This window comes from Zeus faber (genome assembly GCF_960531495.2).
Source record: "Zeus faber genome assembly, chromosome: 5".
Classification (NCBI taxonomy): domain Eukaryota; kingdom Metazoa; phylum Chordata; class Actinopteri; order Zeiformes; family Zeidae; genus Zeus; species Zeus faber.
Genome location: NC_137192.1, coordinates 28,185,499 through 28,201,469, shown reverse-complemented (window position 1 = coordinate 28,201,469; position 15,971 = coordinate 28,185,499). Strand labels below are relative to the sequence as shown.

Sequence of the window (15,971 nt, the reverse complement as noted above, 5' to 3'; positions counted from 1 at the left end):
TGTATGTGGTGGTGGGGGGGGGGGGTCTTACCTGTTGCCTGTTGATTGTTCTAACGAGCAACAGACATACAGCCACCCTGGTCCGGGGCCCAATTAACTAGACCCAAGACAGGTGTGACTGCTTAAACAACACCACCCTCACACCACATCTACTAATAGAAATAAGCAATCACACTACAACTACAGATTGTGCTAATTTCCCTTAATACCCAAAAACAATGGGAAAGCTTATATAAGAAATGGGAATAGCTTTAGATTAAGCTCCTCAACATAGCAAGCTAACTAGTAAATATGCCTAACTAATGTTTGTCCCCCATCGCAGATTGGAAGCCAGCTAACACTAGATAAACAGTGTACATATTGAAGTAACGTACCCATTTCCGGGCAAAGAGGACATTTCTGACCTCTGCAGCCATCCCAACTTCCACAGCATTTCGTCATGCTTCTGCCCTTTTCTCATCCCTGTGTGCCCCCCCCCCCCCCCCCCCCCTAATTTACCGGGAGGTGATATACAGCCCCGGTGTCCCAAGGCTATGAGAGATTTGTCCCACATGAAGGAGAGGTGAGAAAAGACATTACTATGCAGAATAGGTAATATCAGGAACGCTGGTGCTCTTTATGGTTTGCCATGCAGATTATCAATCTATTTGTGTATCTTGCCAAGCAAGGATTTCATTTCCCTTTTCGTTTATTTGCCTTTCTGCAAACGCTATTGAGCTGAAACTGGAAATTGAAGCCAAGACAAGCAATCAAGTACTCGTCAGAGGTCAGGTATTTATGATTAGGCAGTGTGTGTGAGATATATATATATATATATATATATATATATATATATATATATATATATATATATATATATATATATATATATATACATATATATATATATATATATATATATATATATGTTGCGATCTCTTCTATTCAAAGTGCAAAGCAGTCTGTGACCAAGCTGCAAAAACATCCAACGCCGGTCACAGATTAATTCAGGTGAAGACACTGAGTAGAGGCTGATTAGCAGAAGTTGCCTTTATTCCTCATGACATATTTGAGCTACATTTACAGTCGTTGCTCACTCAAACAGAGTAGCAAGAGTAAAATAAATACTAGTCGTCCAACTATTCTGACTGCTTTCATGTCTGTTCAACGACACAAAAGACTTTTGGGAATACCAATACGCCTGGAAATGAGTGCCTTTTTTAATCGGGGGGGGGGGGGGGGGGTGCAGTGTTCATAGTTACACATATTGCTTGTTAATTGCATGTTATTATTATTATTATTATTATTATTATCAGTCTGGTGTGATCAGTCACCATGGTTCCCAGTGGTGCACGGAAAACATGTCCCGCAGCAGCACACAGGTAGGCTCTGTGCGAGGAGGCCGTGAGGGGACCGTAATGGCACCGTGCCTTACATAATCATCACGGCACTACCCACTGAACGTAATTACAATGATTTGTACCCTCCCATCTCACCCTTGTATTAAAAAATATTGCTGAAGGCAAGTCAGGCGTGAGTGCAGGCAGGGCTGCGATGGTGAATGGACTGTGGCCCCGGGGGGAGCTTGGAGAGCGCGGCACAGTGTCATGCCAAAGAAAGCCCAGCATCCACCCACCCCCTCCCGCCCTGCTGGGGCTCGGTCATGCCGTGAGAGCGGGATGACATTACCGGGCCATTTAGCTGGCAGGAAGGCTGAGAGAGGTTGGAGAGGTGCAGAGTGTGTCGCTTTTGTTATTTAATGGTTGGCTAATGTTTAGGCGGAGGGGGGTAGGCATCATAGCCAAATAATGAAAACAAATAGTCGGACATTATGAGCCTCAGATGCTGCCGCTTTGCTGCGAGGCCTTGAGCGAGCGTCATTACGCTGAAGACATTGAACCACAACCTCAGTCCACTTGTAGTTCATCTGGCCGATCATTGTACATTTGTGCAATGCCCCGTGGCCCATATAGCTGGTACGGTGGACGATGGCCGTGGTTAAATTGGAACAGTATTGCATTGTCTTCGCACACTCCAGTAAATCTTCAGGAATGTCAAATGCAGCAAGTCAAATAAAAATTGTTTGGTCTGAAATCGGGTTGAGGAGCGAGAGACAGTAGTTTGAAAAACAATTCACACACTCCCTGGTATCATTGGTATCAGTCATAGATGTCTGAATGAATATGTGTGTGTGTGTGTGTGTGTGTGTGTGTGTGTGTGTGTGTGTGTGTGTGTGTGTGTGTGTGTGTGTGTGTGTGTGTGTCTAGAAAGATAGATAGATAGATAGATAGATAGATAGATAGATAGATAGATAGATAGATAGATAGATAGATAGATAGATAGATAGATAGATAGATAGATAGATAGATAGATAGATAGATAGATAGATAGATAGATAGATAGATAGATAGATAGATAGATAGACAGACAGATAGATAGATAGATAGATAGATAGATAGATAGATAGATAGATAGATAGATAGATAGATAGATAGATAGATAGATAGATAGATAGATAGATAGATAGATAGATAGATAGATAGATAGATAGATAGATAGATAGATAGATAGATAGATAGATAGATAGATAGATAGATAGATAGATAGGAATCTAACATTACACACATGGATATCCATATGGATATGGATGGACATATATACATATACATATATACATCTATACTTCAACATGCTCACCTACAACCTGCACGTACACGTACACACACATAAACGTAATGAGCGGATACATTAAATGAAGGTGACTGTAATGAATCAGTCGCCATGGTTACCTCAAAGCCTTATGTAGACACCTGTTTAGATGGCAAGACGTGTTTTCTCTCATTGTCTCTATCACACAATGATGCGACAGGATTGACAAAAAAAAAAAAAAAAAAAAACACACACACACAATGAACAAAGACCTACCGGCAATGCCACTTAGACTGTGCGGTCTGTATATCCATTGTTAATCCATTGCTAAGTAAATGTCATACGACGTAAGGCATTAAAGTGTGTTTTATTTTTTGGGGGGGATTGTTCGCAGTGTGTTTAATTTCCCTCGTCCAGGAGCGGCTCCGCACACCCTGACAGCCCTCCGCCTCCCGCGCGTGTTTTCCCGGCGTGCCCCCTCTACGCCACTCGGCGGTGCTCACAGACCTCCCCTTATTCCCCCCGCCGCGGAAAAACCCAAAAAACAAAAAAACAAAAAAACAAAACAACCAGGCGAGTGTGGTGGCGCGGGGTCTAAAGAGGAAAAAAAGACAAAACTCAAAAAAACAAACAAAAAAAAAAAAAAACCTCCCCCCACACACACTCATTAAAAACAAAACAAAACCAAAAAAAAAAAACCCCAAAAACAACAAAAACAACAACAACAACAACAACAACAACAACAGAAGCCACCAAGCAGAGCTCCCCGTCCCGCGGTGAAGGGAGAGCGCGTTTCAGCACCACGGAGCTGTCCACGCCAACCAGCGTCCGAGCTGGAAAACACGGAACGAAACACATGAGAAATAAAGTGAGAATGAGAAATACAAATATATATATATATGTATATATGTATATATGTATATATGTATATATGTATATATGTATATATGTATATATGTGTATACTCAGTGGGTGTGCGGCTGTTTGCCGTGGGACGAGCACAAAGAACCGTAATCTCGATATTTCTCTATTTATAGACGCGCTCCCCCTCGCCGGACCGTACCATGCGGACTGCGCGCAGGGGGGGGGGGGGGTGACGCCGCTCCCGGACCGCGCCGTCTCCGCCGCTTCCCCGCGCTCCGCTCGAGGAAAAGCCCCGCCCCGCGCGGCGTGCGGCGGGTGGGCTCGCCCCCCGGTTGCGTTTTAAAAAGCGAGGGGCCGGACGCCCGGACCCCGCTGCCCGACGCAAAGGAGAAGGAACAAAAACAAAAAAACAAGCAAACAGAATCAAGGAGAGCAAAATAAAAATTGAGAAAAATAATAATAATAAATAGACGAGGGTGCTGAGAAGAAGCGGGGGACGTTGGTGGAAATAGACAGCGAACTCTCTGTCTCTGTCTCTGTCTCTGTCTCTCTCTCTCCCTCTCTCTCTCTCTCCCTCTCCCTCCCTCTCTCTCTCTCTCCCTCTCCCTCCCTGTCTCTCTCTCCCTCCCTCTCTCTCTCTCCCTCTCCCTCCCTGTCTCTCTCTCCCTTCCTTCCTCCCTCTCTCTCTCTCTCTCTCTCTCCCTCCCTCCCTCTCCCTCTGCCCCTTCATCAATGAACGACCCATTGAGTAGGACTTAAAACATCCAGGAAGCCGAGGCTCCACGGGGGGACGAGCGGACCTCGCACCTCTGGTACTCCTTTCCCTTTTTGGTTCCGGAGGCGGGGAGGAGAGCCCACGATCTGCTACATGTGTGTTCCCATCCGCGCAAACATTTGCTTCGGTAGGACGAGAGCGGAACCAGCCCTGGCACGGCTCCTCGGACCCCGGTTCTGACCCAGACTCCCTCACCGACCGGAGGCTTCTCTGCTTTCGCGCGAGAGACGACGCCGATCTCCGCCCCCACCCCCCCGACCGCACCCCGAGCCCCGACGATGGCAACTTTGACCAACGGACAGGTGGACGGCGGCGCCGTGCACGTCGGCGTGGTGATCCCCACCGCCGGCACCAACGGCCTGGTGAACGGATTAAGCCACGGCCACGGCCACGGGCTGGCGGGCTGCGCGGCCACCACCATCCCCATGAAGGACCACGACGCCATCAAGCTGTTCATCGGCCAGATCCCCCGGAACCTGGACGAGAAGGACTTGCGGCCCCTGTTCGAGGAGTTCGGCAAGATCTACGAGCTCACCGTGCTCAAGGACCGCTTCACGGGCATGCACAAAGGTGGGTCTGGCTCCGGCAGAACCTCCGGGACGGGGGACGGGGCGCCGTGCATGTCCAGCGCATGCTTTTTTTTTTTTTTGACGTGTTTGCGTTTGTGCGCCTTCTGCATATCTTGCTGTCGCGCGCAATTTTTTTTGTCTGTTCGGGGGTGTCCAAAAACTTGGAATGCGTACGTAGAATACGTAGATAGGATTTACACGCCGACGTGCGGATTGAGAACGCGCAGATAAAGAAAAAAAAAAAAAAGCCCAAAAAACCACCGGGGTTAGTTTTTTTTTTAATTTCGGGAGGTTTTGGGAGATTCATCCTAATAAAAACAAAAGAGAGGGGGGGGGGGGGGGGTTCAACTCAGCGGTTGATGTTTCTTCAAGGGGAATCGCACAAATGAAGAGTCACGACGGGAGCCGCGTATGTGGGACAGCGTCAGTAAGAAGCACTGCTCCTATTTGGACAGTGCGCGTGTGCGTGTGTGTGTGTGCGTGTGCGTGTACTTGCACTTGTACGGCACTAAAACAAGGTGTTTAACCCCCCCAAGCTGTCACGTCGCAATGCCTCCGAGGCTGTTTGGTGTAGTCCACGCACAACCGTGAAATGGAGTGGGGGGGGGGGGTTGTGCAAACTGTGTGTAAATGCGCGCTCGCGCGCGCGCGCGCGTGCCGTCGTGCTTTGAACTCATAAGTGTATTATACGCTGCAATTTCTGACTTCATCAAAAAATCGGCCTCTTTGATATAAAATGTGCAATTATGTAATCACCAAATTCCTGCACCACCACCCCCCCCCACACACACACATTAATAAAGTGTTATTAGGTGTCTTATCTTATGTTATCCTAAAATATGAGAAACATTAAATATATTGTCTTAAAATATGAGAACTAAGAGTGTATCTGCCCACTGCAATATACTAGATCTAGTAGATTTTTTATTTTTTTTTTTTAAATCTCTTACTCCCCTGGCAAATATCCCATAGTACAATCATTGCCCTGAACGTCAGCCCTAATGGTACCCTAATATTTTAATTTTGGAACAGAATTGCTGAGCTAGGCATTCATTTTTTTTTTTGCAAGTGAATTGGGCAACCGCATACTTTTGGTTTGGCAGTATTGACCGTATTGATTCCAAAAAGTGTTCAAATTTTTCATTATAAGCCCCTATAGTTTTGCTATATTTTGCTGGTTACGCTATAAAACAATACCAACAACGTTTTATCGCCTGCTCTCCGGGGATGAATCCATCTCCGCAAATCACCACCTAACGCACAAGCACTAATTGATGTGCTACACCTGTGGGGCATCCCAACACTACCGAGGACCAAAGTCCCGCTGGGAATTATCTGTCACTTTTACTATTGTTTTGGGAATTCTCGCTTTTCTGAAAACCACCTCCGCACCGTGCAAAACCATGCGTGCGACAGGCACCGTGTGTTGGGAAAACGATGATGGTGCGATGATGGTGTACTTATAAACGCGGTGGGTGGAGACTATACTGTCAGGAGGTGAGAGCCACGGCAAAGAGGAGGAGACGGAAAACGGGGGTTATCTTTTATTAATAGCGCAGCTGTAGTTGCAACTCACTGCTGGACGGTTAATCACCGGCAGCCCCTAGAACTATGGGCACGGCTCGCCAGCTGATTCTAAGAACTGTCTCCTCGCCACGATATATGGCCCCGGTTTCCCCGGCAAGGCCCCCGCTTTCATTAGAGAGCCCCCTGCCTTTCTCATATTTTAACTAGCTGGAGGCGCTAGTTGCCGCCTGACTGACTGTACGTACCCCTCCCTGGCCGAACTCACACCTCCGTCAGTTGAGGATGCTCAGTCAAATGGAAGTTGGTTCATCGGAGGGCTTCGCCTTCTGAACAGAACGGAGGCTGTCGATAGTTACATATATCTCCATGTTTTCCTTTCATTACATGCTCAAACGTATTCAAACGCCTTTGCCTTTATCAAATATCCAATGCATCGGTCGAAAAAGCCCTTGCGCTATCAGTGCCTTTTATCTTTCCTTCTCAACGCCAACAGCGCACGACTCCGTTTCCCTGCCGCCGTTCATCCCGAAATCCCTTTTACGCTGAGATCTATTGGAAGAGGTTCACACCAACGGATGCCGCGGTTGCTCTTCGACCCCATAACCCCCTCCGCCGCCGCCGCCGCTGGTTTTTGGCGGCCAGTTCCGTGAGATGTCGCCCCCCCGCTCACCAAAGCACGTCACATCCCATAATGCCCGCCGCGGCACGGATCATTAACCCAAGAATGAATTGCCGTATATGCCCCTTAACAAATTCCTCCCTTCCTGCATGGGGACTGTTCAATTCATTAACATTTGGGGCAATCAGGTGTGGGGTTCTCAGGGAAAAATACACGCGAGAAAAGTCTCATTTTTCCTTGCGGAAGGGACGCAGGGCTTGTGTTGTGTGCGTTGGCGACCCCCCCCCCCCCCAAAAAAAAAAAACCCTTCCCCCGGCTCTATGCTAATGCGAGACCCCTATTACGTGCGTTGTCAGCCGCGCCTGCGATACCATTGCCATAACCCTCCTTTATAATGACTCCATGTATCACGAGTAATCTAGTCTTTAGGGCTCTGTCCCCTCGGAAGGAGGAGAGTAGAGGGGAGGGGGACGGTGGGGGGGGTGAGGGGACGTGGACAGGACGGGACGGGATGGGGCTCCGCGCAGGCGGGGAGCGGGCGCCCGGGCGACAATGCGGGCCTCCATTCTCCCAATGATTTTATTTCCCTCCCCTCTGCGTCCGGGCCGAGCTAATAGAGGCCATTTATAATGGTCACTGCTGCTGCTGCTGTGGAGCACAGCGAGCTAGCACAAAGAACCGGCCTCTCCCCGCCTCCTTAGCAATGCAGCACCAGGCGTGGGCATCTGCTCGGGCCGTAGATATGTTTTCTGACTCCATTTGAAGTAATCAAGCCCACTGACCAAGTCATACGCGCTGAATAAATACGTGTATCCAGCGCCTACTTAAAGCAGCGCTCCCGCCGCTCCAACTGAACCTCTCAGCAAGTAACTCCATCAAAGGCAAATGCAACTGTCACACAAGTTTAACTTTACCGCTGTTTTCCCCTCATCCATCCTCCGCCTAATGCAAGTAATTTATTCGTCCTTGGCCAACCCAAACACATTAACACCACCTCTGTTCTCGCCTTCTGCCAAGGCGGTTTTTTGAGCGGGATTTACGAGAGGCGGGAGGGAGCGGGGCGAGTCCCCTTCGACTTTCGGCGGGGGGGGGGAATGTCACGGGCGCCCGGTCCAAGATTCCCCGAGCTCTGACATGATTTCCCAGACGGAGTCAGAGGGGCCGCGTGTCAAACATTTGTACCTGTAATAGCTTTGATAGTTTGTCGAATCTGCCCATCTCACAGCTGTTTGACATTAAACCGATACCAATGTCCTAACGATAGGTAATTACGGCTGAATCCCAGAATGCAGAGGGAGGCTGGGGAACTCCTTTCGGACAACAGGGTTTCTTCGCCGTACGTCGTGGCGTCGTGAAGCCGGCGAGTCGCAAGGTGAAAATGAGGAAGGAGCACTGACTCCTCTACCACAAAGCCCGGCTCCACCAGTTTTGCCTTTGAACGAGGACAAAGAGGAGAAAGGGGAGAGAGAGGAAAAACGGGAGGACGAGGAGAAAGAGGAGAAAGAGCAGCGCGCCCCTTCCTTTTCCTCCGTCCTGTGGGTCTACGTTAATGCAGCACACGTCCCGGCCTTACAATTTCACTCCTGTTGCATCATCCTCTCTGTGGGATCTTTCCTTTCCCGAATTCAGTGTGTGTGTGTGTCTGTGTGTGTGTGTGTGTGTGTGTGTGTGTGTGTGTGTGCGTGTGTGTGTGTGTGTGTGTGTGTGTGTATGTGCAAGCTTACGTGTGCAATATGCTTTTGTGCATCTGTGTGTCAAGTGTGTGTGTGTGTGTGTGTGTGTGTGTGTGTGTTTGTGTGTGTGTGTGTGTGTGTTTGCGTGCGTGCGTGTGTGTGCAGGTCTGCGTTTGCCACGCGCACTTGTTTATTTGTGTGCATGCTCACAAGTGTGTGTGTGTCTGTGCATGTGCCTAAATGCGTGCATACCATGCCCCCCAGCCCCCCCAGCCCCCCAAGCCCCCCTCCCCCCTGCTGGCTGGCCCATAATACTTCACTTAGCTTAGCAATGGATGTGCACTCAGGCTCCACGTCGTGCCCTGTTTCTATGACGACGTATTACAGTCTGTGTCAAGTGTTTTGTCAGTTAGAGCGGCAACATGTGTCACCAAGGGAGTGTCGCTCTCACCAAAGTGCACCCCGGCTCCAAAGAGCACCCCACGGCCCCCGCCCCCGCCCCCCACCCACTCCCCCTCCCACCTCCCCAAAAAAACGCGAGGGAACCTGCCAGGCAACAGGAAGGAGGCGAGAGGCGGGAGAGAACGGGCGAGGCCTGATTTGTCGGCCGCGCAGTTGTCGAGGCGGCGCCCATTCTGTCCATCATTGCGGGGCGGGTGGGGCTGTGGGTGGGGTGATGGCCGAGCGGGGAGGGGGAGGGGGGGGTGGGGGGGGGCTAGTTAGTCGCAGTGAGAGATGAGCGCACGGAGCCAGGGGAGGGGAGCGCTGGTGGAGCTCCTGCAGGGATTAGCATGCTAACAGGGGGCCGGAGTCATGAGGCCTGTCAGGAAGGTGGAGCCCTCTGGCTCCTCTGACCCCGGCTGGCCTCTCATTAAAACCACTGACCTTTACAGAGGGTGGGGGGTTGAGGGGGGTTGAGGGTGGGGGCGAGGGGAGGCGTACACACTGTGGCTCATCTCATCTCGTCTCCCCCGTGCTAAGCCTTGTCAATTCTCCCACGCGCACGCACACACACACATGCACACACACACACGCACACACACACTCACACACACACACACACATACACGTGTCGTGGGTCTAGTTTTAAAATATGAGTCATAAAATAACCACTCATTGTTTTCATTCCATTCAATTCTATTGTATTGAATAAGATACGATAAGGTAAATAAAGTGTAAATCTGATTTAAAACAATTTTAAACAAAACTATGTCTCACAAAGAGACATGAGACATGTACCTGTAGCCGTAGCCGTCTCATTGTTTCTATAACTACCAATATACTGTATGTACATACACACGCACACGGCTGTCAGCGGTGTTACTGTGCAGCAAATGGCTCCACGTAGCAGAGTCCACGGCTCGCGGTGGACCGCAGTGCTGACCTGTGGCGAAGCGCCGCGGCCAGAGATTTGTGGCCGTCATCCTTCAGGTCAGGAAAGCTGCGACCTCAGCGGTATCGGCACAAGCAAATAAATAAAAGGGAAGAAAAAAATGACACTACCGCAGCTGTGTTCCTGTGCCTCCAAGTACTGTGATAAGAGCTGATCAAAAAAAATGAAACTGCTTCAACCCCCCCCCCCCCCCCCCAAAAAAAAAGTTCCACGGCCCTCAGGTTATTTTTGTTTCTTCCATTTCCTCATCCTTCCTCTATTTTCACGGTCCCGAGTGTAACTTATTTTGTTCTTTCAGGAGTTCATTTGGGTGTGTGTGTGTTTGTGTGTGCGTGCGTGCGTGCGTGCGTGCGTGCGTGCGTGCGTGCGTGCGTGCGTGCGTGCGTGCGTGGTGGGTGTTGATAATCCAGAATTGACAACATGACCCGATACCGAAACCCCGAAATGGGAACATCAATCATCCATTTGATAACATTTCCGAGGCGAGGAGCTTCCGAACGTATTGATGTTCGATGCCGAGTGTTCAGTGCGGCGGTGGAGCTCCGCCCGCCGCTCACTTTCATCAACGTTTGGCCTTTTTTGCCTTTTCCATAAGAGAGACGGAGCCGTCCGTGCCCATTTCCTCCTTCGTTTCGCTATGGTCTCCCCTGCCACGCTAAGCGGGCGCGGTGCATCATCCCAGTTTCCGAAAAAGAAAAAAAAAAAAGAAAAGAAAAGAAAAGAGCTGTTTTGGGGAAGGCTCCTTGGAGAGGTAAATACTTTGTTGTTTTCCAGCGCGTTGCATCATCAGCTACACACTCCGTATTATTGTGCTTTGTGTTAAGTGTTTTAAGATTTGACGCTTTGTGGCTGTTGAGTCCTACAGTCGTCCGCCCCCGTCCCCCACCCCCCCCACAACTTCCTGAGAGGGGAAATGCAATATTTTGGAAATGTTGGAAAGTCTTTCATACTGTCTTTGTTACCTCGATGACTCCATCAAGGTAATGTTGTGTCGCTCATAATTGGGACTCGTGTGGGGAGGAGCCACGGTTGTTGTCAGGCTGTGATCTTTTTATTATTTCAATTTTTTTACGAGAGCGGTTTAAATGTCTTCCCTGCCATGGAAATGTCGGAGCGAGAGAGAGAGAGAGAGAGAGAGAGAGAGACACACACACATAGGACAAATATTATGTACTGGACATATGAATTGAAATTGATTCAAGTCAAGTTGTTTAATTCGTTAATGAGGAAATTCATTTCATAATTATTATTTTTTTTATACACATAAAAAATTTGTTTGATAAGGACCTCAAATGTTTTTCATATTTTTCAGTGAAAAAAATTTCAATAACACGAATTAAAGTGATGGCGCGTCGTCACCAAAGTGAAAACTCAAAGCTTGTGTGTGAGGCGCGTGGGTCTACAGAGCCTCGGCAGCAGGGACGACACGGGCGCTTGTTTTAATCGCACCACAGACAGAAAGGAAATCGAGGCTCGCGGACCGCGCGCCGCTAATCCCAGCCTGCTCGCTCAGAATTCCCCTCCTGGCAGGCTGCCAAGTATCCCGGCGGGACCGGAATTTTTTGACCCACCTCCGGTGGCCCAAGCGTGGCACTGACTTACGCAGGGGTGGTGTGGAGTACGAGAGCACACACACACACAGACACACACAAGTCGGAATAGCATTAATTTACTATTTTTGTCTCCACTACCCATATCTACTTTAATACTAAAGTAACACTAACTTTACAGTGTCTCACTTTCCTGTGTTTAAAGTTTAATTTCATAAGATAAATTGACCCACCAATCACAACACGGCACCATGCAAATGTTATCTCTAAAGAAATTGTCCCTCCAAAAGTAGGCTGCGCACAAAAGAAAACAATACAGCAGCTGATCATCTGACCCACAGAGAGACCCAAACTCACACACGCGTTCTGACTTTAAGTAAGACACACCCACTCAAACCCCGCCCAAACATCCCCGAACAAATCCGGGAAGACTCGTTTCAACACCGTAACGTGACCCCTTGAATAACGCCAGCTTTAACAGTGTACAAGCGTGTATGGGCCCAGAGTCCCCGGACATTTTGGGACGTGTGGCCGACCGCTCCGCTCCAGATCAAAACAAAAACTTCTTCTTCTTCTTCTTCTTCTCTGGGTTTTTGGGGGGCAGGCTAGACACGACTCTGACGCACCACTGCCTCTCTGGTTTAACACTGAATTGCACCTATAAACTAAAGTTTGGTTCACTGGTCAAAAAGTTTCAAAATAAGCCCCGCCTTTGAATGGGCAGATAGCCCATGGAAGTCTAGGACAATGGGGTGGCGCCTGGGGTGGCCAATGAGATCCCCTCCCAGGGGTGGCCCCGCCCGGGACACGCCGGTGGCCGAGTGCGAGCGTCTCTGATTCAAATCGCTCACTTGCCGTCGCCCCTTCATGCCTATTTCATGCGCACAGTTAAAAATGCACCGCGTTGACTTGTGAGAGGAAGGTGGGATTGGAGGTTAGGGCTTTTCAAAGATCGCTCTCAATTATTCAACGGCAAGTTTGATTCAGAAAATGGAAGACGATGAATAAGTCATGGGGAAGTTTTCCAGCTCCCAGAGTTTGGGGAGCAAATTCCATCGCGAGATGACTTCATGAGGCTACCGTGAAAAACCCGCCGTCCTTGTGGCATTATTCGCTTTGCAGTGGGAATAGCACCGCAAGCACTTAAACTGTTGACCCGTGTTAAATATCAACTGTTGAGTTTGCTCACAGGGGGGGGAAAAAAGTGTTTTGAAGAGCGCAAGGTTATTATTTAATTATTTTTGGATGACACTGCAGTTGATCAAGTGATTTAATCTACATCACCTCACAATGCTCCAGGAGCCGCGACGAAGATTCAAAATACCGACACAGTATCGGCGTTTCGGCCCTCTGGTGGGAAAGCAGATGGACCCGAAATACGGAGAAGGCGGGGGATACGGAGGCTGAGGGAGATGGTGCAACGGCACGTAAAACGACACCAGGCTAGGGGGAGAGGGAGAGAGAGAGAGAGAGAGAATTTGAGAGATGTTGAAACAAAGATGATGTAAGAGAATGCGTAAAGAGAGGCAAAGGGAGACCCCTGCAAGAGGTGTGTGTGTGTGTGTGTGTGTGTGTGTGTGTGTGTGTGTGTGTGTGTGTGTGTGTGTGTGTGTGTGTGTGTGTGTGTGTGTGTGTGTGTGTGTGTGTGTGTCTGTGTGTGGGTGGGTGGGTGGGCGGCGGTGGCGGGAAATGACAGGTAGGGAATATCAAGAGGCTGAAAGGTATGAAAGAAATGAAAGGAGAGCAATTGTAAAAGGGAGGATGAATAAGACGACGAGCGAGGGATCGTCCCGCCGAGCGAGAGAAATGGGGACGGGAGGGAGGGGAGGATAAAGGGAACGAGAGAGAGAGACGGGGGAAGCGGAAATGAAAGCGACAGAGAGAGCGAGAGAGAGAGAGCGATGGGAGAGCGAGGGAGTCCCAGAGACAGGTGTCGCCCTCGCTGGCCCCGGCAGATTGATGGCTCCTGGCCCGGTTCCACGCCGGCTCTGACCCCTCCGTCCTCTGCCGTAATTTATAGGCTGCGTTTTCCCAGATTTAAGCGCTAGTCTGTGGCCATCAAGGCCCGGGAAGAGAGAGGACGACCTTCCCCGGATGGGAGCAGAATTAGTCCACCCCCCCCCGCCCCGCCCCGCCCCCCGCAGCTTTTAAAACAAAATAAACAAGCGCCCCCCCGCACGTTCGCAGACCTCCTGACAACACCATAATGGGACGGGGTTCATATTTGTCAACCCGCTGCGGTTGTGTTTGGGTTTTTTTTGCTGTGTGAGCTCCCCGCAGTTATTAGTTTATTTTTCTGTTATCCTAATATGGAAATGTGAGGGCTCTGCATGTGGCAAAATGAATGGATGTTTGCTGAGCGAGGGAGGATATATCGAGCAGAGTCCTGGTGTTAGGGATTGGTTGCACAGTGGCCCGGTGGTCGCCGGGGCGCTCTTGGCACCAGGTTGCTCAGGTGGGCTATCTCCCGACTAGGGGCCTTTTCCGTGTGGAGTGTGCATGCTCTCCCTGTGCTCACATGGGTCTCCTCCAATATAAAATGACCGCAATAAAAAAAACAAAAAACATGCAGAACACTTTCCTGTCCCGGCCCTGACCATGACATGAATCCACCCCTGGAATCGGTCCCCGGGCACCATCCAAATGAGGGGTGCCCGCTGCCCCCTGGAGGAAGCACGGCGGGGATGGGAGAAATGCGGAGGCTGATTTCCTCCGGCCACCGCCGCTCCCTGTGTGTGTGTGTGTGTGTTCGTGGTCATCACCGCTGCTGCACGCCTGCGCGAATAATGTGACAGCACGTAGCATGTGAATATGTCTGCGTCCGTATGTGTTCTTTTTGCACACGTGTGTTTGTGCACAGATGTGCGGGCGTGATTTTGCATGCCTGGCTACTTGCTGCGAGTGTTTATCAGTACCCGTGTGCGTGCGTAAATGTGTGTCATTGTGCGGGGGCCCCAGAGCGCATTGTGTGTGTGTGTGCTCTAGCAGACTAACTTGGCCGGCCAGCCAGTGGGCTCAGCTGGGTCTGTGCTTGCCCATTCATAGCGCAACCTCCGTGCACAAATCAGCCCGGAGAACAATCTGGACGGAAAGCCTTCAGCAAATTATTACGGATTTGCAATTTAATGGCTTCTGAGGTCTCTCCCGGCCCCATGCCGGCTCCCAACGAGACAGAGCCTATTAGTTTGTGCTTTTAATCACAGAACAGGAGATGGGGATCTCGCAAACCTGTACACACTCTGCCTGGCTCGGCGTTGAGAGATTTCATTTGGGTCTGTGGATGGAGACACTGAAGTCTTTGTGTGTGTCTGCGTGTGTGTGTGTGTGTGTGTGTGTGTGTGTGTGTGTGTGTGTGTGTGTGTGTATGTGTGTGTGTGTGTGTGTGTGTGTGTGTGTGTCTGTGTGTGTGTGTGTTTGTATGTGTTTCCATCGGTTAGTTGGTGAGATGTGCTTTCCCTGGAGAGATAGAGAGTCCTCAATGGACTCTCAGTCCATCAATACCTTAAGGACATATTGAAGGAGAGCAACTGGCTCTGGTGAGAAATTTGCCTCAGGCTGAAAAAAAAGAAAACACCTTTCTATTACAAATATAGCTGCATAGGTAGTTGCTGCTCGGGATGTCATAATTCCAGAAATCTGTTAAAGAATACCAGTGCAGTTGAAATGACATGATTTGCGAAATCCAACTCAATAGCCTTCAAGTTAACAGAGAACATTATTTTATGGAAATGACTATGGAAGGTTGCAGGCATTTTAGGAGTGCGGTGTGTATAATGAGCATATCTGTCAAGAAGTTAACCATCCATTATGCAATATATAATATATAACTGGTTGGTGGTTGCAATACAGTCTGAGTTGTATAGAAATATTTGTCGAATGTGGTACCCTAACCTCACACTGGAGGAAGCTAAACCAAAGTTGGCTTCCACAGCGAAGGTCTGACGTCGTATGGAAGGTAGTTGGCTCCGCAACGAAGCCAGATGTCTCAACAAACAAGAATTACTTCTGTGAACTCAGCCAAGCTGTCCCCGCCGCAGCGCTACAGTGCAGCATTTTCATGTTTCTATTCCCTCGGCTTGGTGGGCCTTTTTTTAATATTTCTCATAGCGACGAGGGCATTCCGTCACTGGAGCTCTCCTCAACATTCTGCTCCGGTGGACGGTCTCGCAAAGTCGCCAGAAGTGTCACTTTTTCAGAATTTTGGCATCGACCTCCCCCGACGTCCCTCGCAGCTTCTGCAATAATCTACCGTTTCTATCTCGCTGAAATGATGACCCCCGTGGTAATCACAATTTCGTGTCTTTTGCATGAGAAAGGAATTCAATTAGTCACCGCGGAGGAAACCCGACAACAGATGCCAACGTTGTGAACCC

At 49.5% G+C, this 15,971-nt stretch overlaps 1 protein-coding gene across 12 annotated transcripts in view; it reads left to right on the top strand.

Annotated features, from left to right (window-relative positions):
• Nucleotides 1–4,545: 4,545 nt before the first annotated feature.
• Nucleotides 4,546–15,971, top strand: part of celf4 (CUGBP, Elav-like family member 4) — a gene marked incomplete at both ends in the record, with an annotated part of 78,258 nt that continues 66,832 nt past the window's right edge. For 11 of the 12 annotated variants that reach the window (XM_080000701.1, XM_080000709.1, XM_080000700.1 and 8 more), the window contains one exon: nucleotides 4,794–4,837. In XM_080000701.1, the coding sequence (XP_079856827.1) occupies nucleotides 4,828–4,837 (10 nt within the window). Of the gene's footprint in view, nucleotides 4,838–15,971 lie in introns of all 12 variants that reach the window. The other variant, XM_080000698.1, reaches the window with a different exon arrangement.